This window comes from Gouania willdenowi, chromosome 2, assembly GCF_900634775.1.
Source record: "Gouania willdenowi chromosome 2, fGouWil2.1, whole genome shotgun sequence".
NCBI lineage: Eukaryota > Metazoa > Chordata > Actinopteri > Blenniiformes > Gobiesocidae > Gouania > Gouania willdenowi.
This window is the reverse complement of record NC_041045.1, coordinates 1,822,865-1,847,558: the sequence shown is the minus strand read 5'-3', so window position 1 is coordinate 1,847,558 and position 24,694 is coordinate 1,822,865. Positions and strand designations below refer to the sequence as shown.

At 42.0% G+C, this 24,694-nt stretch overlaps 4 protein-coding genes across 8 annotated transcripts; 1 reads left to right on the top strand and 3 right to left on the bottom strand.

Moving 5' to 3' along the window:
• Positions 1–19: 19 nt before the first annotated feature.
• On the bottom strand, positions 20–5,272 carry timmdc1 (translocase of inner mitochondrial membrane domain containing 1). Its single transcript, XM_028465604.1, has 8 exons — positions 4,938–5,272; positions 4,061–4,361; positions 2,906–3,071; positions 2,387–2,475; positions 2,240–2,307; positions 1,657–1,735; positions 540–650; positions 20–317 (listed from the first exon to the last, which is right to left on the bottom strand). Exons 2-8 carry the CDS (start codon positions 4,249–4,251, stop codon positions 203–205), a joined length of 819 nt encoding a protein of 272 aa, XP_028321405.1. The 5' UTR covers positions 4,252–4,361; positions 4,938–5,272; the 3' UTR covers positions 20–202.
• A 415-nt stretch (positions 5,273–5,687) lies between these two features.
• On the bottom strand, positions 5,688–15,238 carry poglut1 (protein O-glucosyltransferase 1). 4 transcript variants are annotated; one of them, XM_028465420.1, is made up of 13 exons: positions 15,107–15,238; positions 14,492–14,529; positions 12,974–13,119; positions 8,246–8,336; positions 7,819–7,949; positions 7,442–7,577; positions 7,243–7,364; positions 7,082–7,141; positions 6,909–7,008; positions 6,774–6,832; positions 6,540–6,707; positions 6,389–6,445; positions 5,688–6,306 (listed from the first exon to the last, which is right to left on the bottom strand). In XM_028465420.1, exons 5-13 carry the CDS (start codon positions 7,908–7,910, stop codon positions 6,150–6,152), a joined length of 951 nt encoding a protein of 316 aa, XP_028321221.1. In that variant the 5' UTR covers positions 7,911–7,949; positions 8,246–8,336; positions 12,974–13,119; positions 14,492–14,529; positions 15,107–15,238; the 3' UTR covers positions 5,688–6,149. The 4 variants fall into 4 exon arrangements, with proteins under 4 accessions (XP_028321221.1, XP_028321214.1, XP_028321207.1 ...); XM_028465413.1 differs by lacking the exons at positions 14,492–14,529; positions 15,107–15,238 and having other exon boundaries at positions 7,819–7,962; positions 12,974–13,909; XM_028465406.1 differs by lacking the exons at positions 12,974–13,119; positions 14,492–14,529; positions 15,107–15,238 and adding an exon at positions 8,843–8,973 and having other exon boundaries at positions 7,819–7,962.
• LOC114474830 (calsequestrin-2-like) lies at positions 9,584–14,313 on the top strand. 2 transcript variants are annotated; one of them, XM_028465394.1, is made up of 12 exons: positions 9,584–9,867; positions 10,045–10,129; positions 10,246–10,346; positions 11,188–11,296; positions 11,502–11,575; positions 11,698–11,828; positions 11,901–11,946; positions 12,013–12,067; positions 12,142–12,242; positions 12,330–12,404; positions 12,930–13,124; positions 13,410–14,312. In XM_028465394.1, the coding sequence occupies exons 1-11, from the start codon at positions 9,634–9,636 to the stop codon at positions 13,116–13,118; spliced, it is 1,200 nt and encodes a 399-aa protein (XP_028321195.1). In that variant the 5' UTR covers positions 9,584–9,633; the 3' UTR covers positions 13,119–13,124; positions 13,410–14,312. The 2 variants fall into 2 exon arrangements, with proteins under 2 accessions (XP_028321195.1, XP_028321186.1); XM_028465385.1 differs by having other exon boundaries at positions 12,930–14,313.
• Positions 14,784–24,116, bottom strand: LOC114474754 (vang-like protein 1). The gene is made up of 9 exons (XM_028465264.1): positions 24,022–24,116; positions 22,192–22,320; positions 20,217–20,316; positions 17,394–17,825; positions 17,127–17,302; positions 16,442–16,593; positions 16,169–16,316; positions 15,736–16,000; positions 14,784–15,669 (listed from the first exon to the last, which is right to left on the bottom strand). The coding sequence occupies exons 2-9, from the start codon at positions 22,260–22,262 to the stop codon at positions 15,412–15,414; spliced, it is 1,602 nt and encodes a 533-aa protein (XP_028321065.1). The 5' UTR covers positions 22,263–22,320; positions 24,022–24,116; the 3' UTR covers positions 14,784–15,411.
• Positions 24,117–24,694: the final 578 nt, after the last annotated feature.

Sequence of the window (24,694 nt, the reverse complement as noted above, 5' to 3'; positions counted from 1 at the left end):
TACAAATATACACACACAGTCTCGGCTCATCTTTTATTATAGTGATTCCCAGGTGATTCTGTAGGATTTATAATGAGTTCACAGTGATAATAATCAACTGTAGTTGTGTTCAGTTCAGAGGAAACCTTCCATTAGCTCAGACACGTTCAGTCCTGGTGTGACTGTGTGGTTGGAGGACCCATGGTTGTCTTTGGTGGTCCAGTCAGTGGTCCTGGATCAGCTCCTGGATCCTCTTCAGGTCCTTGGTGGTCTCCTCAGGCTGAGAGCTGAGGTCCAGCTCAGAAATCAGCTCATCAGTCAGCTGGAGACGAGCCTTCCTGGTTACCACCACAAAAGAAGAACAGATCAGAGTTTACGTCCTGGTTACCACCACAGAAGAAGAGATCAGTGTTTATAGATATCTATATATAGATAGAAGATTTAGAACAATGCTTCAAACATGAACCACTTTATCTGTACATTATTTTAACATCATTTGTTCTAAATGTGTTGTTGATCAGAACCAGAGCTGGGTGTGCAGTGATGTCATGTGACCTCACCACTCCTCCATCTTATGGTGGTGTAGTTCTATGCGCTCCCTCCTCCTCCTCTCACACACCGTCTCTCCACTCAGCCTCTGAAGGGACAGGACGGCCACGCCCACTGGGACCCTGCACACATTCACTCATTCATTTGTAGGAATTCTTAAGAATTTCCTTCAGTAACTCCTCCTAGGCTATTAATGCAGCACTAAAGACACGTATGTCATCTCGTAGGGACAATGTCAAGGATGTGCGGTCGACCTTTTTTGGAACCAAAATTTCAAGGTCAAGGTCGCGTCAAGTGTCAAAACACAAACTTTTCCATATCTCTACCAAAATGTATCGTACAAGTTTGATGCTTACATTTATGAAAAGCTCATCTCAAGTGTAATATATTTTATTTAATTGGACCAAAGCTGTACAACATACCAGTAAAAATATTGGTAGGGGTCAAAGGTCATGACGTCACAAAAATACAAAAATTGAGAGCCATATTTTAAGATCCAGTGCTCAGACTGGTACCATTGAACAACATTTCCTTTCAATGTGTGACCTTGGCCTTTGCTCAAGGTCATATTTAAGGTCAAGGTCAGTTTTCAGTTTTTCCTGCATTATTACTTTCAATTTCATTAGTAAAAAGAACATAAAGGGAATTCTATTTGCCTTGTGAATACAGATCATGCCTAGTTTATTTATTTATTCATTCATTCATTCAGCGTTCACACACATTTATTTTACACACTGTGTGTGTTTATGGTCTTTAGAGGAATATTTAACACAAACAGTTCACAATAAGACATGTGAGTGTGTGTGTGTGTGTGTGTGGTGTTTCTAAAGGAGATCATTCAACATGTGCTCTGAGGCAGAGGGTGGAGGGATGTGAACCAATGATCCACTGCACCATCAGCTGGAGGAGCACAGCTGCTGCTCTGAGAGCCTCAAACACATCATGAGTCAGTAGACACTAGAGTTAGTGGAGTTAGAGTCCCTGAGGCAGAGACGAGCATCAGCTGGAGCACAGAGGAGATATATGGGGGGGGGGGGGGGGGGGGGGGGTGACAGGGGGCGCAGCTGGACTATAGACAGCTCAAGCATGAACACAGACAAATTAAACACACACACAAGTCCAACTCACCCCAGCACAGCTCCAATCAGGCCTCCTGCTACCAGCCCTCTGAGACCCAGGTTGATCCTGAACAGACCCACAGTGACTGCTACACACACACACACACACACACACACACACACACACCTTTATTCAGAAACATGTGTAACATGTTACACACAACAACACAAACTGAGATGAAGGACAAAAACAGGCCAAACCTGTAGAGAATAAAGTGTTTAAATAGTGTTTTTATAAATCTGTCCTAAAATCTTCTAAATGTCGTTATTAATAGATCTAAGTCCAATAAAACACATTATTATGCACCATATTCACTTTATAGATGTCGATGTAAACCTCTTTTGTTACAGAGAGGATTAAAAAAAAAAAAAAAACAGTTCCAACTCTGAGGTTTGGTAGTAGACAATGAAGCAGAGAAGAAGAGCTCTCCTAAGGTACCTTTACTCTATTTTAAATAGTGTGCTGACACGCTTTGGTGGCTGAAGATAGAGAGTAAATCACACACTGTTGAAGAACTCCCATCCAAAAGTATTTCTATCCTCAGTGTGTGTGTCTCATGACCAACCTGTAGCTGCTGATGTAGTTTACTCACCTCCAGCAGTGACGTAATGACTGAGGGCGTCTACATCACGATACACACACAGAGCAGTGTTCACCGTGCTGCGCACACACACACACACACACACACACACTTAAAACCATCATCTATTATACAACACACACACACACACACACTAACCTGAACATAGAAACAATCACAGCTACTCTCCAGCTCCACCTCCACCCGTACCTCACAAACCCTCTGATGGCTGCGTTGTGAGCTGAACGCTGAAAATAGGTTAAAATATGGTGAGTTTGAAGGAATCTGGGGATCCCCTCCCAATGTCTCATGACCCCAGATGGGGTCCTGCCCCTCAGGTTGAGAACCCCTGACCCTAAAGTATAACTTAGTTACAGTAACTAGTTGCTATATAACTAACTTAGTTAAATATGGATCTTAGGAAACTCCCTGCCGCCTCCCCCCACCACACACACGCACACGCGCGCGCGCGCGCACGCACGCACGCACACACGCACACACGCACACACGCACACACGCACACACGCACACACACACACACACACACACACACACACACACACACACACACACACACACACACACGCGCTGAAACGTGATTGGCTGAGATGTTCACGTTCCATAAAGTGCTTCACTAAATAGATAAATATCCTGGTGAACGTGTTCCCCTGAACTCACCACGGCGTCCAGGCGGCTGCTGTACATCTCAGCCTGGCTGTTCTGGATGTACCTGAGCCTGGCGTGGCGAGCAGCTGGTATTCCTCCATACACAAAGCCCACTACTCCTCCTAGGAACCCACAGCTCACCAAAGTGGTCAGCTCCTCAGGGGCTCTCTGGGTCACACTGATGGAACAAAGAAGGAAGCTTCAGAAGTTCCCCAGGAACCAGCAGAGGAACATCATCATTTTTGACTATTTTGAGGAGTTGGCATGTCTACCAGACAGGATGTTTAGCAGATCTTTTTGTATATTCTGAGAGGACTTTTCCACCAAGAGCACAGAGTTTTCATTTGGAGCTAAGTTAGAGCTACTCTTGTTTAGCTGAACATGTTTTGATGAACTACGGCCGGGCCCGTGGAAAGTCTCCACGTTCAATAGCACGTATCATGTTCCCGAGAATTTAGTCAAACGAAAAAGGTCTCCAAGAGGCTCGTGACATCCGCTCATAGTATATCCATGTCAAATTACAGCCCGATTCAACGAGCATTAATGGAGGAGTAGTCATTTCAAAAATGGCGCCGTTCATATATTAGTGTGTGTCAATGATTCGGTACCACCAATTGTCACAATATTTGACTCACGAATAAATATTTGCAGGCCCGGTCGTAGTTCATCCGAACTTGTTTTAACTAAATGCTGATCGAGAGTTTTTGGAAGACTGTCGATAACCCCGCCCACTTTGGAGCTTGGCTGTAGCCCAGCAGCTATTTGGGGCCAGCGTAGCTCATGTTTTTAGCGTTGGTGGAAACAGAATGAATCAGAGCCAAAACACGCGCTAGCTCCAAGTTAGCGCTTTGCTATATGCTGTAGATCCTGAGATATTGGCAGCTGAAAATGGAAGAAAAATAAGGACACACCCCCTCACTAAATTGTCAACATCTCAAAAAGTACTAATCAGATCAGACTAAACATTTACAGTGTGAATATGGAATAATTATGGAACAATTGGTGGAAAATTCAGAATTTTTTGAGACCAAAGTGTGTGAAATGACAGAATGATTCTGATTGAACGAGCTAAATGAACTCAAAGTGAAGAATATATAATTGTCCAATGTGTGTGTAGTGTGTGTGTTTCCAGTTCAATGTGTGTGTGTAGTGTGTGTGCTTTCTCACTCTCTGTCAAAAAGGCTTCTGATTCGTTCCCATCCTGTAACGGGGAGCTCTGGTTTGCCGATGTTAGCTGGCAGCCTAATGGGTGAGGAAGAGGAGGAGGAGGAGCCGTGGACCCTGGGGAAACACAGCCAGGCTGGACCGGTGCTGGGTGTCCCCTGGGGGTCCGTATCCCGGCCCTGATGGAGACCCATGGGGCTGCAGAGGAACACACACCTCCAAGGCTGGCAGATGTTCAACAGATGTCTGAACACTGACCACACACACACACCGATGGCTCCGCCCACCACAGCAGCACTTTATTCTGAAAGGGCAGCAGCAGGAAGAAGATCAACCAAAATCTGAACAAATCCTTCCTGATTAACTTTATTGAAATAATTTCTCACAATAAATACAAATTACAAATAGAGCAGAACAAGAGTGTCTAAAGTAGAGTGTGTAGTTAATGTTTTATTTAATCCCATTCATCGATTACTTTATTGACCGATTAATAAAGTATGAAAATAATCGTTAGTTGCAGATCTACTTTCTTTAACAAACAGAATCACTCATTGTATTTTGACAGCGCACATGTTTTCATATATCTCCGATTATAGCTGAAATTTTAGGCTTTTATCAGATTCAGAAAGTGATTTAACAGAATATTTACCGTCACTGAATCACACATATTACTCATTAAAGGTCAAACTTTCATAGTTTTACATGAGTTTGTGTATTTTTGTGGTCCTGTATGTGTTTAGGCCTATGTTTAAACATACATTTTATCACTTTATTCCGTCACTGAGCGGAAAATGACCTTATTTACACGTCTCCGATAATGGACCCTGCTCAGTTCGCTGTTAGCCTATCGTTAGCTGAGCTAAAGGTTAGCTTAGCTTACCGTTAGCCCGCGGTGCCTCGAGGCTTCTTCAACACACCGTTAGTGAAGCAAAGAGCGACACTCATTCACTAACATGTTTTCACCATTTCTCCCATTGATAAATCTATGAGAATACTGATCTGTATCTATATATCTAGTGCCGCTGACCGGGGTTGCCATATCTAACCGATCAATTCCAGCCCACATCTCAAACTTGAATCTACTAAATGCCTTAAAAAAGCACACAACTACACAGAATAAACACACATAACGGCAACTACTTTGTATGTTCTTTGAGAATTTATCTGAAAACCCGATAAAGTGGAAAAAACACGACAAATCCTATCAACACATCAACCCTATTATTAGGCAAAAAACGACCAACCTGGCAACCCAGTCACAGACAGTGACCGCTGCTCACAGCGTCTCCTGTCTGCGGAGGAATGAACTGCACCTCATTTGTTATAAACCGTAATTTAAAGCGTGTCTGCGATCAAACATGTAACAAGATTAAGTTAAATGTAATATTAATACAGAACACTTCTTTACACAATGACACCTCAACATAGAATTACAATTAAACAGTGAAACAATGATAAATAATACCTGTACAGTACACGTGGGTAGACCCTGAACACATCACATTGGTAGAAAAGTCTTTTTTATAACAGCTTTGTTCCATCAGTGTGTGTAGAGTGTAATGGTCTATTAACACTGATAATAAGATAAAATGCTCACTCACAGAGAATAAAAGAAGCTCAAACATGTTAATTATTATTCAGGTGTTTTATACAAACTAAGATACAATGAAAACTTTAACATTTAAACACATCAGTGAACAGAACAATATGAATATTACAACATATTCAACATGTCTGTAGAGACATTATTGCTCAGCTGGTTTGTTATTGCTCAGTCTTTAATAATAATTATTACTATTATTATTATTGCTGACACTTGTTTATTATTATTAAGACTGCTAACACATGGCACTATGTATTATTATTAATGTTGTTGTAGTTCTGTCTTTTGTCCAGTAGAGAGCAGATACTCACTGTTTTCTCTACATCATGATGTCAGTTTATTTTTTTATCTCTTTGATTAATTTCAGAAACAATTTGTGATTTTCTCATAATTCTACTTAAATATTCCCTAAAGCAACCTGTGACTCATCAGTGACATCTCAGGGGTGTGTGTCCTCAGAGCTGTGATGTCATCACCTCCTGCTCTCGGTCAGAGCTCACTCCTCAAATGGCTGCGTTGGATCTGCTTGTAGCTCCGCCTCCTTCTAGGTTTGTAGGTGAGCAGCTGACTGAAGTGTGTGAGGAGGTTCTCCCAGTAGCAGGACACGTCCTCCATCCTCAGGTGGTCCTGGATGAACTGCTGACCCCTGGTTAAAAACACATGCACACACACACACACACACTAAGTTGTTCTGATCAGTTCTAATCAGATCTTTATAGATCCTGTACCTAGAGGCGATCTGCTCAGCGATGACGTCGTTGTCTTTGACAAACTGCAGCTTCTCCCTGGACAGGAAACAGGAAGTAGTCATTTTCAGATCCAGCAGGAGGTGAAACGTGCATATACAGAGCTTTGGCTCTCAGTGTGTGTGTGTCATACATGAGGTCAGACAGGTCAGCTCTAACAGGTATATAATGGACCCATGGGGTGAGCTGAGGGTAGAAGAACTCCTCCCACTCGTCTCCAACATGAAACACCAGAGATCCACACAGGAACAGATGTTTCAGACGAAAACTGGCGGCAACACCTCTGAAGTTAAATAGAAACCTGTGGAGAGAGGGGAGGGGTCAGGAGGGGAGGGCAGGAGGACCAGGGGGAGGAGCTAAGACTGACTTATATCTGCAGTGGTCCACCAGAGGGACTTCAGAGGCTGGAGGTCTCCCCAGCGTGTCCTGGAACACACACACAAACACACAACCTCACTTTAAAGTGTTAAAGTGTTAAAGTTTTAAAGGGTTAATGTCTGACCTTCTCAGACCTCCAGGCCTGGTTCTTGGTGTATTCAGCATCTACAACATGTGGAGATTCTCTGCTCAGCAGGATCAGAGGATCGCGTTCTGGACTGGTTCTACACACACACACACGCACACACACGCTCAGAAGAGGACCATAGGTTGAGGACCATAGGTTGAGGAGCTCACCTGGATCCTCTGAAGAACCCTTTGGACTCCTTCCTGTTCCAGGGCCACTGAGCTGCAGACCTCACAGCACACGTTCATCATGTTAACCTTTGACCTCTGTGTGTGTGTGTGTGTGTGTGTGTGTGTGTGTGTGTGTGTGTGTGTGTGTGTGAGAGACTCACTGTGCAAGCTCCTCCCTCATCAGGTCCCATCGACCCAGTCCCGTGGGGTAGATGGGCCACACAGCTGGACCCCCCTCCCAGAAAGTCCAGGCTGGATACATGATGTCTCTGTAGGAGGACGTCTACACACACGCACACACATTACACACACACACATTACACACACACACACACACACATTACACACACACACCCCTACCTTACTGAAGGAGAGCACAGGTAGGGGAGGCTCCACCCACCCTGGGGATTGTGGGTAATCTCTAACGTTCACAACCATCTCTACGTCAGGAAGTCGATCCAGCAGCTGCAGCAGGAAGTGCTCCACACCACTGCACCTGGGGAGGGACAGGGGCGGAGCCTAAAGACAGGAGAAGAAGCCTGAGGACAGGAGGACACAGGGGGAGGAGCCCAAAGACAAGAGGACACAGGGGGAGGAGCCTAAAGGCAGGAAAAGGAGCCTAAAGACAGGAGGACACAGGGGGAGGAGCCTAAAGACAGGAAAAGGAGCCTAAAGACACAAGGACACAGGAGGGTGGAGCATGGAGACAGGACAACATGGGGGTGGGGGGTCCTTACCTGGCGGGGAACATACAGCTGTCCTCTCTGTAGAGGGTGTGGCCAATGATCTGATAATGCGTTCCAACACCTTTCTTCACCGTGGCGTCCATGGTGTCCTCAGAGATGCCTGATTGAAAAGGCTGGAGGTCCTGGAGGAGCACACTGACAAACACTTATTATTATTTATATTATTTTAAAATATGTAAAACAACATTCAAATGATTAATGTTAAACTAATCATAAAATACATGAAGCAGAACTTTGATTATTAACTCAGTGACAGAATTAAAACAAATCAGTGACATTTCTGTCATTAATGAAGAGAATAACCTACAATTAAAATATTAAGTTTACATAAAACTACAAATCATTGTAAAATAAATATTAACAATAAATAATGGTGTGGTTGATTGTTCAAAAAACAATAATAATTATAGTTCCTGACCTTTTGTAACAGCTACAGTCTTCACTGTTACAGGGAGAATAACTTTTCACAGCTTCATGGATCTGTTCTTTCAGCTTTATCCACCGTTTGTCTGAAAATAATCACATTTATCTTCATGTTAAATATGTTTAAAACAAACGATGAAGGACAAACATGTAACAGAAGTTTGTCTTTCTGAGGAAAACTATTATCAATACTTTCTATGTATATAAATGCGTTTGTTTAATATCATTTTTCCTGTTTTACTGTCCTTTAATACACACACACACAACTTTTATCGTTTTTCCTGTAAAATTATTGTGAGTAAAAGCTGCTTAGACATTTGTGGAATAATAAAGTAGAAACTTATTCTCTATACCTCATAGTTTCTTTAAATAAACCATTGCTAACATTAGCCATGTATTTATATTAATCTAAAACTAATACAGCGATGAAGGGAACATTTAAACTTTAATGTACAGTTAGCATCACGGCTAGTGTTAGCCACTAATGAATGACAGCCGGGCAAAGTTAGCTTTGGAAGCTACAAACATGAAGCTTTACGGTTGGATTCAACGAAGCGGATAAACAGTATTTATAATAAAGTAAGAATATCACCTGAAGCTTCTGAAGAGCAGAAAATAAACACCTGGAACACAAAGAAAAGCCCGAGTAGCGCCATGTTCTCATCAATCTTCTACTACGACTACTGTCTGCCTGTGAGCGACACACGTGATCTGTGATCTATTGCCTCTGTCTGCGTTACTATGGTGACAGCCGACACAACCGGAAGTCCTGAAATAAGAGACAAACGTTCACTTTTCTGCTCTTAAAACTCTCTGGGGTTTGTTTTTAATACAAAAACAGATTCAACACTTTCACACTTTCATCATTTAACTGTAAAAGTCTTGTTTTTATTCTAAACTTTAGAGAATGTTTCCCCTTCAGTGATGCGTGTATTTAGTCATTACTTTATATTACATTACATTTACATTTGAACACAAAAATCTGTTATTTACACACATGTTCACAGATTTAAGTGATTGCTGTATATTGTGAAAAAGTTATTTTACTCTGAAAGAGACTCCGAGGAAGGTGATATTCTTTGACATGAAGAATATTATTTTTAAAACATTTGGAAAAAGTGGCTTTTCTCTGACTTACTGAGTCTGAAACACACAAGTTACACCTTTTACTGTGATTAACAGAGTTTATATCACAGTGTTTTTAAATCACAGTTAGTTTAAATCAAAGGGTGTGTCTCCATCAGGTGGGGGTGGGGGGGGGGGTGATGCAGAGGAGGAGGAGACACAGATTAAAGGAGGATCTGAAGAATAAATCAGATCAGACTCTTGATGTTTGATGTGAATAGTGGACGTGAACCTGAGTGTCTCCATCTGTGACCCACTATGCAGCAGATGTTGTTCTCCCTGCTGTTCCTCAGCCAGATGTTCCTCTGCAGTTCTGAACAAGGTCTGGAGTTCCCAAACTTTGACGGCAAAGACCGAGTGTTGGACATCAACGAACGCAACTACAGGAAGGCTCTGAAGAGCTTTGAGCTGCTGTGTTTGTTCTTCCATCAGCCGATGCCTGAAGATAAAGGTCTGCAGAAGAGGTTCATGATGATTGAGCTGGTGCTGGAGGTCAGTGTGAGATGGAGGTCAGGGTGTGATGGGGGTTAGTGCTAAAAATAACTTTAGGCATTAAAACATAGGATCATCACTTCATGCATGTTTTAGTTTGTTCAGAGGAACCAATTTTATCCACGTTTATAATTACGTGTGTGTGTGTGTGTGTGTGTGTGTGTGTGTGTGTGTCAGCTGACGGCCCAGGTCCTGGAGGACAGAGACATTGGGTTTGGGATGGTTGACTCACACAAAGACCTCAGAGTGGCTCAGAAACTGGGTAAGTTAGTGTGTGTGCGTGTGTGTGTGTGTGTGTGTGTGTGTGTGTGTGTGTGTGTGTGTGTGTGTGTGTGTGTGTGTGTGTGTGTGTGTGTAAACAGTGCTGTATGTCCTCAGGGCTGGAGGAGGAAGGCAGTCTGTATGTGTTCAAAGATGACAGAGTGATAGAGTTTGATGGAGAACTATCAGCTGATACACTGGTGGAGTTTCTACTGGACGTGAGTCAACAACCATGATTATTGTATTTGGCAACTGAAAATTGAAAATTGCCAAATACATTGTTCTCGTAGGAGTTCTTATTATCTCTCTTCCACAACTCCTTTGTCCTGGAACTCCTCCTAGGCTATTAATGCAGCACTAATGACACATATGTCATCTCATAGGGACAATGTCAATGATGTGCAGTCAACCTTTGTTGGAGCCAAAATGTCAAGGTCAAGATCGTGTCAAGTGTGAAAAACCAAAATTTTCTAAATCTCTACCAATATTTAGTGTACAGGTTTGATGCTTACATTTATGTAAAGCTCATCTCAAGTGGAGTATTTTATGTAATTAGACCAAAGCTGTACGACCTATCAGTTAAAAGATCGGTAGGGGTCAAAGTTCATGACATGACAAAAAAATTGAAAACATTTTTTTTTCCCTATAACTTGGCCACTGGTACCATTGAACAACATTTCCTTTCAATGTGTGACCTTGACCTTAGCTCAAGGTCATATTTAAGGTCAAGAACTCCTCAGAAAAGTTAAATTACTTTTTTCCCTATAATTTGGCCACAACTTGAGCTAAAGTGCCCAGACTGGTAACATTGAACAACATTTCACACAACAACTCACTCAAGGTCATTTTCAATGTCAAGGTCAGTCTTCTGTTTTTCCTGCATTAATACTTTCAATTTAAGTAGTAAAACAAGCTTGTCAACAAATCTAGATACAGGTTGTCATTTTTGCCAATTTTTTTCAATTTTCAATAGCCAAATACGTATTCACCTCAGGTCTTGTCTAGTTTTTATTTATATTTTGTTTCACTCCTTAGTTTTAAATCTTTGTTCTTCTCCAGGTGCTGGAGGAACCAGTGGAAATGATCAATAATGCCATGGAGCTCAGAGCTTTCCACAAGATGGAGGAGGACATCAGACTCATTGGGTTCTTCAAAGAAGAAGATTCACGTAAACCTGAGTCTGTGGAGGGTCTCTAAATAGATTCAGATCATTATCACAGACATTAATGTCTGTCTCTGAGGATCTGCTCTGATTAGAGACACGATAGCGCTGTCCTTGGTGCTGACCTTGTGTTTAAATCCAGTGATAAATGGGACAGGACTTTTATTTTGAAAGGTTCACATGGAGTCTTTATCTTCCTGATTTTTTTCAGACTTCAGAGCGTTCCAGGAAGCGTCTGAGCATTTTCAGCCTTACATCAAGTTCTTCGGTACATTTGATAAATCTGTGAGTTTGATCCTGTTTAAATGAAGACTTTCTGACAATAATAATAACAATAACAATAACAATAATAATAAAAACAATAACAATAACAATAATAATAATAATAATAATAATCATCTCCACAGGTGGCCAAACATCTGTCCCTGAAGATGAACGAGGTGAACTTCTATGAGCCGTTCATGGAGGAGCCGGCTGTGGTCCCTGGCCGTCCTCTGTCTGAGAGGGACATCGTAGACTATGTGACCCAGCACAGGAGGTGGACCATGGTTGATTTAAAACATCATCTGATCTTCTGATCCATCCTTAACCTGATGGTTGATCTCCACAGAGCCACTCTTAGGAAGCTACGAGCTGAGAACATGTTTGAGACGTGGGTAAGGAGGAGGTGCATGTTCTCACAGCACCATGGATGGTCTCCTATGTGATGTTCTGTGATCTAGGAGGACCACATGGAGGGGATCCACATTGTAGCCTTTGCTGAGGAGGAGGATCCAGGTGTGAAACTTTCTCCAGAAGCATAAATTATTATCATTATTATTATTAGATGAGATGTTTGAGGTGTTCCTCAGATGGTTTTGAGTTCCTGGAGATCCTGAAGGACGTGGCCAGAGACAACACCAACAACCCTGATCTCAGCATCCTGTGGATCGACCCTGACGACTTCCCATTGGTTCAAACTCTTCTTCTGCTTCTCTAATATATGCTGACTCTAAGGGGGAGGAGTCACCATTATCATTAGCATGTGTTTGTTCTACAGCTGACCACCTACTGGGAGAGAATCTTCAACCTGGACCTGTTCAGCCCCCAGATAGGAGTGGTCAACGTCACTGACGTTAGTGTGTGTGTGTCCATAAACTGACAGTGTGTGTGTGTGTGTGTCTATAGGCTGACAGTGTGTGTGTGTGTGTGTGTCCATAAACTGACAGTGTGTTTGTGTGTGTGTGTGTCCATAAGCTGACAATATGTGTGTGTGTCTATAGGTTGACAGTGTGTGTGTGTGTGTCCATAAGCTGACAATGTGTGTGTGTCTATAGGCTGACAGTGTGAGTGTGTGTGTCTATAGGCTGACAATGTGTGTGTGTGTCCATAAACTGACAGTGTGTGTTTGTGTGTGTGTGTGTGTCCATAAGCTGACAATATGTGTGTGTGTCTATAGGTTGACAGTGTGTGTGTGTGTGTGTGTCTATAGGCTGACAGGGTGTGTCCATAAACTGACAATGTGTGTGTGTGTGTGTGTGTGTGTCCATAAGCTGGCAATATGTGTGTGTGTCTATAGGTTGACAGTGTGTGTGTGTCTATAGGCTGACAGGGTGTGTCCATAAGCTGACAATGTGTGTGTGTGTGTGTGTGTGTCCAGGCTGACAGTGTGTGGTTAAACCTGTCTAGTGAGGACCTCCCTACCTCAGAGCAGCTGGAGGACTGGATGGAGGAGGTTCTGTCAGGGCGGGTCAACACTGAGGATGATGATTACGACCTGGATGAAGATCAGCACGACCAACGTTACACCATGGAGGAGGAAGATGACGATGAAGAGGAGCAGCCATGACCTGATGTAGGAATAAAGAGATCATGTGAATATAAAAAGTAACTTAAAATAACTTTATTTAAAGGAGCGTTCAGTGGACAATGTTACACAGTTTGATTTAAGATTAGTTAAAATCATCTGTTTAAATCAATTTATGTTGCTTTTAAAACTTTTTATTTTGTGTGAGTGTGTTGTTAAGTCGTGTTAATGTGTGTGTTTATTATGCTCCGTTCTCCCTCAGAAAATATAAACTTTAGAGTGGTTATTAAAACTATAATCATGAAAAGATTAATAAAATGCATTCGTTCAAAGGGACAGTGACCAGTGGCGCCCTCATGTGGTCAGAGGAGGAATGACAGATGTAGGTTAGTAAAGTTAAATAAACTAAGCGTCAGTTCATCACAGGACACTAAAATAATCCTGTTCACTTTATTCTTTCATGTGTTTTAAATATGCTCAGAGTCAATGTTTGAGGTGAATGATTAGCATTGATTAGCATTGATTAGCAATGATTAGCAGACTCACTGTGTTACATGGTCTGATCACTGCAGGGATGGAGGTTAGACCAGATCAGATTAGATTAAATTAGATTAGAATAGGTCAGAATAGATCAAATCAGATGATGAAATTACATTAGATCAGAACAGATCAAACCATTTATATTAAATCAAATCAAATCATATTAAATAGGATCATATTAGTGCAGATCAGATTATATCAGATCAAATCAGATTACATCAGATTAAATAAGATTGGATCAGATTAGATTACATCAGATCAGATCATGTTAAATAGGATCAGATTATTTTAGATTAGATCAGATGAAATCAGATCAAATTAGATTACATCAAATCAAATTAGATTGGATCAGATTAGATGAAATTAGATTGCATCAGATCAGATCACTAGATTGGATCAGATTAGTTTAGATCAGATCAGATCAGATAGGAAAGGAGGAAGACTCATTTCCACTGATAAACAGGGAGTGAAACTCTCCATTTAGATGCAAATTCAGCTCATTTCCTCCTCATCCATGGCCTGATGGAGGAGGAAGAGGAAGAGGAGGAAGATAAATGAGGTCTGACAGGTTCTCTCAGGGCTCCATTACTGCTGAGCTCCATGAGGATGATGATGATGAAGGTCCAAGGCTGACACGGAGCTGCTGAAGAACATGGGAATCACGACTTCTTCATCTTTACTCACTGTTCATCATCATCATCACCCAGAGATGATCGTTACTATGAATTAATCTTTGTTTTTCAAAACAAAAGCTTTACTGTTGAATTCTCTTTCGCTTTGAAAAAAATCACTGACCCTCCAAAATAAAAGCAACTTTCACTTGACTTACTTGTTCTCAATGACTTTACTTTTAAATAAAGGTTAATAAATCTTACCTTTGATGTAGAGATTGATCCGTAGGATGAATTAATCCCTGATAGAAACAGATCAATGATGAACATTAGATTTATGTTTTAATGACAAAACATTTATAAAGAAAAATAAACTGAGTTTCTTCTGACCAATCACAGAGTCCCGTTAATACGTCTGTAAACCAATCAATGTTAGAGAATGTTCCATAATGATGACATTAAATTAAGTGTGTAGGTGTAACTCACAGTAGCGCTGCAGGGAATAATGTGATCAATCGATCGCTAATTAGAGATCAATCATCACCATCACTCCACGTTTAGAAATGTAGATAAAAAGCTTTTATTTACGTGTTTTATACAAACGCTGTGAGATATTGTTTATATAAATACTAGCGTTAGCCACTCCTCTTCATCACTCTTCATCACACAAACACATATTTAGCACGAGGACGCAGATTAGCTGCAGCGCTAACCCGTCCATAGCACCGTTTGATGATGACACCTCAACAAACTGAACATTTAGTGATAATAGGATGAGGCTGGGTGTCAAATTACAGTTGAAACATGAGGAGGCGGAGCCTGAAATTATGGAAATGATCAAATTAAGTTTATAATAAACGTTTTATGATCAATCCTCACGTTTTGAAGCAGAATGTAGACAATAGCTCTTTAGCACGTTAGCTCGTTAGCGAGGCTTCAGCAGGTCACAGGGAGTGGGGAAACCTTTCAGATGGCATCCATCACTGTGGGTGTGGTCACAGACGACCACGCCCACAAACAGCAGTTGTGTTCGTTTCCACAGGGTTAGATCACAGTGACACGATTATTGATCATCTTTAAAAATACAGCAAAGTAAAAAGCTTTGGCAGAGGGGGCGTGTCCAACACAGATGAGGTGTGCTTTCCCATGCAGAAGGGGCGTGTCCTACACAGAGGGGGCATGTCCTACACAGAGGTCTCTGACTGCAGCCTAAGCACAAACTTGTGATCCTTGGGGTCTTGGTACTCCTCATCCAGGCTAACGTAGGGAACCCGTTGGACCGTCACCACCAGGCTGTAGTCTGTGGTCTTCAGGAGGAAGGTGGACCCCTCCTTGATGGAGCTGGTGACGGATGCCTCACTGACCAGGGTCCACTGACGGGTCCAGTGGTGGGGCTCGTACTGCAGCGTGGGGCCAGGGCTCAGGAAGCTCTGCAGGAACGCCTGGGGGTCCCAGAGAGGGGGGGGCGTTAGAGCAAGAGGAGCGCTAAGGGCGGAGTCGGTACTGACCTTAGGTGTCATGTTGGTGCTGACGCAGAAGGCCAGATGTCTCTGGATGCTCTCCATGCTGTGGAGGTGCTGCTGCTTGGTGGTCCTCAGGAACTTTTGCAAAGCTCGAGCCATGGAGGGGAACACGGCCTGTGCCGCTTCCCGGGGGTCCATCACCTGGGCCGCCTCCTGGGGGTCTATCGCCTCTCCACCACCTTTCTTCTTCTGCTCCTCCTCCTGCAGCCGCTTTATGTGTGTGAACGCTTCCTCTACGGCCACCACCAGCCTGAGAGCGGGGCGGAGCCAAAGAGACAACACAGAGCCAAAGAGACAGAGCACTGAGTCAGGGGGTGGAGCCAAAGAGAGAGAGAACTGAGTCAGGGGGTGGAGCCAAAGAGAAACAGGGCACTGAGCCAGAAGGCGGAGCCAAAGAGAGTGTGCGTGTGTCTCTCACCGTGCTCTGCGTTTGCGGACCCTCCTCTCATGCTCCGCCTCCTCGTAGTACAGCTCGTTGTGGGCGGAGTCTCTACGTCGGGCGGCGGCTGCGATCATGGCTCTGGACTGAGAGTGAGAGAGTCCTGCTGCTGCAGGGTTTCCTGGCCCTTTCAAAATAAGACACACTGATGATGATGAAGTATGAAAGGATGAACAGGAGTTTTTCTGTGTGATGAGTTTAGAACACATTAGACCATTAAATAATAAATAATAATAAAAGTGTGTGACTGACCCTCAGCTGATAACTCTCCATCTACGCTGTAAACCTTGAGTCCATCCAGATGTTTAGCAGCTCTAGTCTTGGAGGCAGAGAGCAGCGCTGGGTTGTGGATGGGGAAGTCACAGTAATAATGTTCTATGATCACTAGAGCTGCTCTCTGAACACTGAGGAAGAGGAGGAGGAGGAAGAGCAGGGCCTGAATGAGTCCTTCTGAACTGTGAAAGGATGTTTTATTTGTTCATTTATTTAATTTTATCTATTGATGATTTGATGATTCTGTGGTTTCTAAAAATAAATATATATATTATATAGATTTTTGTACTATATTTTTGACGATTCCCTGTTTTACTTTTATTTTATTTATTATTTTTGATGATGTTATGAATCATTTTCTATATTTTTATTTAATATATTTAAATATTATTTTTTGATGATTCCCTGTTTTTATTATTTGTAATGTATTTATTTATAATGACGTTAAACTGTAGATATTAGTAAAAAGAACAAACAGCAGTAGGTGAGCAGTCACTCCAGATGTTTCCAGCTGTTCATCAAACACATGTGGACAGATGTTTGCATTGTTCTAAAGCTAACCGCTTGAGCTCAGGCTAACACAAACATCTGGAGAGAGGTCGTTCTCACACTGTGCAATCAGTTATTATTCCATCCATCATGTGGTCAGATAGGCTCCGCCCACCTTAGCGTTCCCAGACTGTAGGTCCTGGTGTGTCCGTCCGTGGAACGAGTGACGCTGACAGAAAAGATCGTCTGAATCTGTCTGAGCTCCAGGAGAACCACAGCCAGGTAGTGGATGAAGAGCAGAACGTCCACCAGAGATACGGCGTACTGGACCACGCCCAGGTAGTTCTCCTCCTGTTATAGACATACATATATATATATATAACATTCATTCATCTGAAACTCTGAGCAGATGTTTCCAGATGTTCCCACTAACCAACAGTACCTGAGGGTCCAGGATCCTGACCCCATAGAAGAGCCAATAGGAGAGTACCAGCAGCAGCACCAGTCCACCCAGCAGAGCCCTGAACACGTGGACCCGGGGCAGGGTGGCCCTGTCCGGTCTGAAGAACAGGGCCCACACGGCCAGGACCAGGATCAGCAGTTTGAAGGCCACGGAGATGAAGAGACCCTCACAGGCCGTCCCACAGCTCTGAAGCTTCTCAGGCCACAGGACGTGGGGCAGGACCAGGAAGGCCAGTGGGGTGAGGAGCACCAGCAGACCCAGGACTACAGCTAGGACCCGGGTCAGGTACCCTCTACAGTCCACACCCACGCTGTCCTCCAGGTCCTTAGTGATACGCACCACGTCCTCCTGGGACACACTGTGGTCCGACGTACCCGTGACCGCCGTGGTCGTCTCCCCCCACGTGTCATCCTGAGGAGGAGGGAGAGGAAGAGGAGGAGTTTAGATTGTTTGTGTACATTATATAACAGGAATCATCACCAAACAAACACAGTGTGAGGATAGAACATTAATAATGGTCTCCACAAATGAGGAGGAGCAGAGCACGTTTGAGGAACGTCTCAGGGAACATTTGAGGAACGTCTGAGGAATATTTAGGAACATTTGAAGAACATCTTAATAACTTTCTTTACATAGTTCCTCCTTCCTGTTTATATAAAGAATTATATACTGTATATCACAATATTAATAATTTCTAATGTCCCCTTTACAAGTACAAAATGGTATAAAATACAATTAGTTTTATTTAAACCAGTAAATGGTAACTAACTGTAATTCAAAAACAAGTGGAATGTTTATCAAAGTGTCAAATTACATTTTATGAATAAAGTTTAACTTTAGCTTCTACAACAGATTCTGATTCTGTTAAGTTCTTCAATTAATTAAATAAAAAGTAATCACATACATCTATCAAAGTATGTTTTATGAAAATAAAGCTAAAGAGGTAGTTTAACAAGGTCTGATGGTGCGTTCACTGACACCTAGTAACCAGGAGTTTACACTCTGATGTTGGTGACATTAAATGGTTTACACGTTAAAAATAAAAATGTAAAAATTGATTTGGACAATTTTTAGATCGATCTGGTAACTGTGCAGTGAAATATCGCAATATATCACAAAATTATTTTTTTCTTCTGCCCTTAATAACAAATCAACGAAGCTGAACTGATTGATGACATTAGAAATAAAGGATCCAATCAGAGATCAATCTCTGATTGGATCCTTCCCTTTGTTTGTCATCACTGCATTAAAGGCTCATTAAATACCCGTTACCATGGTGATATCATTAAAACATGGAGCAGCCTTATTGGTTCACACACATTAATATAATATAATTAAACATAATAAACACCTATGATGACCTGTCTGTCTCACCTGGTCTGATCTGGTTCCTGGTCCACATGTGACCCCAGCGGGTGACCTCCTATTATTAGTATTAATACCATCTTCTTCTTCTTCTATCGTGGAGGTGATTAGATCCTTCTCTTCCTCTGTGGTGTCAAACACCTGAAGCACCTGCAGCACCTCGTTCTCCTCCTCCATCACAGGGAGACTGATAGAACGAATCAGCACTCAGCCTCTACTGTCCTCAGCCCCATCCATCCATCCATCCATCCATCCCAGAATGACCTCTCTAATAGAGCCGTTAGCCTGAGGAGCTACAGTAAAAGCTAATGAAAGGTTTATAACGTAGAGGAGATGAAAGGATGGATGGAAACATCTGACTAAACCAACCTCCAACCTTCGGCCTGAGGCCTCAGCACCACTCTACCTTCATTAGTTCTAACCCACTGACTTCATAGTGTGTGTGTGTGTGTGTTCATAGTGTGTGTGTTCATGCACAAAATAAAGCTGCTCTCAATCAGGACAACACTACAACCACGTGTGTATCCATCCACTGAACAAAATAGTTCCTAATAAAGGTTCTCCATTAACTCTGTATTTACCTACAAGTCATAGATTAAAATACATGAAAAACCAACATAATAATAATAACACTACTAATAATAATAATAATCAGATGAAATTGTTTAGCTGATGTTTAACAGACCAACAGTGTTTGGTGCGTTACTGATAAACAAACGGTCCATCAGAGGACTTCATTACAAACACACATGTGCACATGCACGCACGCATGCACAGCTGTGTATCTTTCTTGTTTTAAAATGTAAAGTGAACCTTAAACTTTTATAAATGTGCTCCAGTATTTAATCAAATTTAGTCATTTTTAAGGCTTTTTAAAGAGTTTCCTTAATTTGTCTAAATGTGTTATTTATTGCCTAAAGTGTCACAACTTTTATTTTGAATTTTTTATATGTATATAAGTCCATGTGTGTCTCCAGGATCTCAGCGCACACAGGGGGGCAGACATCACCTCTGAGCTCCTTTGTACGGTGGCCCCACAGGGACAAACACATTAACGCTGCTAAACTCTAGCTTTAAGTTAAAGATCCTCTTTGTTTTAACCTGATTACATTTCTTTTCTTTCCAGTATTTGTTTGAACTCAGTGGGCGGGGCCTCTTAACCAGGAAGATTTATGGTTAAATGGGCGGGGCCTCTTAACCAGGAAGATTTATGGTTGTATCATGTAATGGAGATGAAATTCAGCCATTTATCATCACCTAATCATTGGTGCGCCGTGATTGGTCACATACCGGTGTTTATAAATCACACAATGTGAACTCACATTTACACACACACAGTTGATAAATGAGGACCAGTGAGTGTGTTTTAAACACTCAGTGAGCGTCTGATAGCATCTCATCATCATGAGATCAATGATTAAAGCCGATCAGTCGTACCTGGACCTGTTCTCCACCTGATGGGTCCCTCAGCAGAGGTTCTCCAGGAGCCGTGTTGATGGTGACACACTTATGACCATCTCTATCCCGACTTCTCTCACTGCACAACCACAGAAGAAGAACAACAACAAAGAGTTAATTCATTATTCATTCTTAGCTATTATTTGCTCTTTTTTCAACCTAAAATCTGTGGCCCACTTAAGGACAAACTGTTCCATTTTTGGCCCCTGAACTAAATGAGTTCCCCACCCCTGTCCTAAAGGGTCTCAGTCCGGCACAAATGTGCCGCTGCTCCACTAACCTGAATCTGATGCAGCTAATCTACAGATGAACCTTTAAAACTAGCAGGATGCTAACACTCATTTAGCACAAACACATAAAACCTCCTCAGAATCACTAACAATGACCAGGTTGTTGCCATGGAAACATTGGATACATATTTACATCCACAGACCAAAGCTTACTTTAGGACTAAAACATAAAGCTTCTATTGTCCTTTAAAATAAATCAGTGACTGCATCCAAACACAAAGGAGCGGCTAACGTTGCTAACGCTGCTAACCCAGAGGATATCCTGAGTGGCGTGGAACCCTCAGTGTTTGTATTAAAGGGTGTTAACCACCAGCCTCTCCTCCACTTCCTCTTCATGTTACACACAGAAACACAAAGGCTTAAAATAATCAACCAGGAGATCAGGACACACTTTAAATATATTAAATATATATATATATATACATATAACCACCATCATTCCAATATATAACCACATCATTTAAATACATAACCTCGCATGTCTATGCTGTACCCAACAGGAGTAGATCTATATATAACAGCACTAGAGGTTTTTGGTCACATGACTCGTCCACATTACTGTCCCACTGCAGAAGCCCCCCCCCCCCCACACACACACACATTCCTTCACTGGAAATGTGAGCGCTATGCTAACAACCCAGTCAGTCAGAAAGAGGGAGGAGCTTGTTCCCATGGAGACAAAGATCAGAGCAGTGAGTCAGGACAGGGTTCTCAACCTTAGGGTCAGAACCCCATCTTGGGTCGTGAGACACTGGAAGGAGGTCCCCAGATCCTTCAACAAACTAAGAAAATTTCAGAACAATTTAGGCCCATTTTTGCTTATTTTTAGCCTTTTTTGCAACTACACCAAACTTTCCATAATTTAAACTATTTTCATCACTTTCTCTTGCCATATTTTTGCTCCTTTTAATACATTTTTGCTACAATACGCACATTTCTGACAATTCTCCATCAAATTTCAATGCCTTTTCTGTTTATTTGTTCCACTTTAAAGAGATTTTCACCACTTATAAACCCCTTCCACCACTTTTCCACCTAATGTCACATATGTTGACCCACTACTGTCACTTTTAACCTAATTTCATCATATTTAATTATTATTTTTTGAAAATTTAACCACATTCACCATTTGTCATGCCCATTATTTGCCAGTTTAAACTAATTGTTCCAATATTGACGCTTTGAACTCTTTTTTTTTTTTACCACTTTTACTGTCCATTTTTTGCCCATTCTAATTTACAACTTTTAACCAAATTTCTGTGGTTTTTAAAATCCCATTTCACCACCTTTTCCACCATTTTTTGGTGGTTTATCAGAGAAAAGAAGAAAACTCAAAATGCTGTTTCCATCCACTGAGTCTGGTGGTGGAACATCAGCAAAGGTCAGAGGTCAGTCTCTGGTTCATACGTTCACTCTGACTGATAGAGGAAGGGGAGGAGTCTGTAAGAGGTGGCAGAGCGACGGGGTTCTCCCTCTCCCTGAGGAAACGTCTCCAGTGATAAACGAGGACGACACAGTGGGAATGTGAGTAAGACCAGGGTCACATGGATCAGTGGTGTTAGCAGTCTGAGCTAAAGCTAAAGCTAAACGTGTGAGGAGTTATTATTAATAATAATAACAATAATAAATAATAAACCCTGATCAGAGGGAATAGTGGGTCCTACCCGTGTCTGTGGGATCCCCGGGAGCGACCGGAGTAATACGAGTATCCAGAATAGGTGGACTCGGTATCCATGGCAACACTCTCCTGGAGCTAGCCCCGAGGAGAAGGAAGAGGAGGAGGAGTCATCAGCCTGGAGGACAGAGAGAAGGAGACGAGTGAGAGGCAGCATCAGGTGATCAAGTCCTGGTCCTGATCCATCTGTAGACCGCTTTGATACGTGACACTTTGACGGGGGGGGGGGGGGGTCAGTAGGAGGAGTCTAATGGTCCTACATGACAGACTCATGAAGGAGATAAACCACAGAGAGGAGCAGGACATGAGAAACACACACTTCTCTTCCTTTAAATCACGTCTACATGGTTCAGATCTACAGCCTTTAAAAACAAGGGTTGCCAGGTACTGATGATGACTTTCCTCCTAAAACATTAGACTATTACTAAAGCAGCTGCAGCCACCCAACCTGGCGACACAGGTAGTGCAGTAGTAGGACAATCCTCTGACTGGACGGTGATGATTTAATCTATAGATGTAAATCTATAATAATAGTTCTCTCTTTTCTCCTTTAGCAGCTGGAAGAATCTCACTTAGAGATTTTATACTCTTGAGTTGTGAAGCTGTTTTCAGTGGAAGTAAAGGCTTTTATTTTGAAAGGGATTTGTTTTTAACTCTTAAATTGATTGTGTATTTATCCACTCTATAAAGCTTTGATCTAACTTCTCTAACTCTAACAGTAACTTCCTCTGCTCGTTCTTCTTCTACACGTTAAAACCAGCATCACCTCCATGAGCTGCTGCTAAATAATAATTATAATAATAATAGCTTCACTTCAGCTGGAGAGACAGAAGGGGGCGGAGTCAGCATCATCATCATCATCATGACACGAAGAGGACATGAGCTCATTAAATCATCTGAATGTAGTCAACATTCCTCTCTGTCTGTCTTTAATACCATTAATGAACCAATCACAGCCCTCACCTGTGGCATGTGGGCTGTTGCTAAGCAACCACTGTCAGCTGATCCCTGTTATCAGTCCATTAACATCAGCTGTTATAATAATTACAGTCAGGCAGCTCAGAGGGCAGCTAATCCTCTGAATCGTTTCAAATTAATTGTTATTGTTCAATTAAAATATTATTTACTCAAAAAGCTGCAGTTTTAAAACTTTGTCTCTAGTTTTTCTGATATTTTCTTAATGAGGTGAAAAATCAGTAAAAAGTAGCATTAAAGGATTGATTTGGATAATTATATCCAGACTAAGAGCTTAGCTTAGTGGTGAAAGGTGTTAAAAGTGACAATAATGTCTTAGAAGTCTAAAAATGTGCAGAAAAGGCATAGAAATTTGATGTAGAAGTGTCAGAAATGGGAGTAATGTAGGAAAAATGCATTAAAACAAAAGAATATGGCAATAAAAAGTGATGAAAATAGGTTAAAATATGGTGAGTTTGAAGGAATCTGGGGATCCCCTCCCAATGTCTCATGACCCCAGATGGGGTCCTGCCCCTCAGGTTGAGAACCCCTGACCCTAAAGTATAACTTAGTTACAGTAACTAGTTGCTATATAACTAACCTAGTTAAATATGGATCTTAGGAAACTCCCTGCCGCCCCCCCACCACACCCACACACACACACACACACACACACACACACACACACACACACACACACACACACACACACACACACACACACACACACACACACACACACACACACACACACACACACAGGGCGTTCCGTGTCTGTGTCCGTCTGTAACAGGTGAGCACGTGACACATGAGCACCTGTAACCTCCGCACACACTCACTCACACACAGACGGTCAGTAACTCACCGTCAGTCATGGCCGGTAATGGTAACGGGAGCTAAAGCTCCCTCCGGTAACCTCAGCAGCACCGAAACCCGGAAGTAGAGGCTCAGAGTGGGCGGAGCCTGCAGGATAGCCACCAGAGGGCGCTACAGCCATAGATATATAAATAAAAGCCTTTATAGACATAAATAATAATAAAAGCCTTTGGTTTATTTATCTATGGCTGCAGCAGCTCAGTTATAGACAAAAATGAATATTAAACATATTCAACTTTAAACATATTAAACACATTAAATGTATTCAACATATAACTCAGCTTTTATCTCTTTAAGTTAAATTTTATTTGTTCTTAACCCTCAGGTTTATATTTAACAAGCTTTATAAAGATTATGAAGCCAAACATTTACATTGTAATTTTACGAAACAAAGAAAATTTAAATATTAAACATTTATTACAAAAAAAATTCAATTTTCACGTGACTTACCCTCATGTTGAGTAGTTTAATGTCAGGACGCCCCCTGGTGGAAACACAACATTATTACATCACAGGTGATCAGATCATTGATTATTGATCAATAATGTGTCACAATCATTAAATATGATTTGTCATTAACTTATTTAAAGTGTGTGTGTGTTTTTTTTTTTTTTTTTTTTGGGGGGGGGGGGGGGGGGGGGGGACTCATCTTCCCCGGCGTG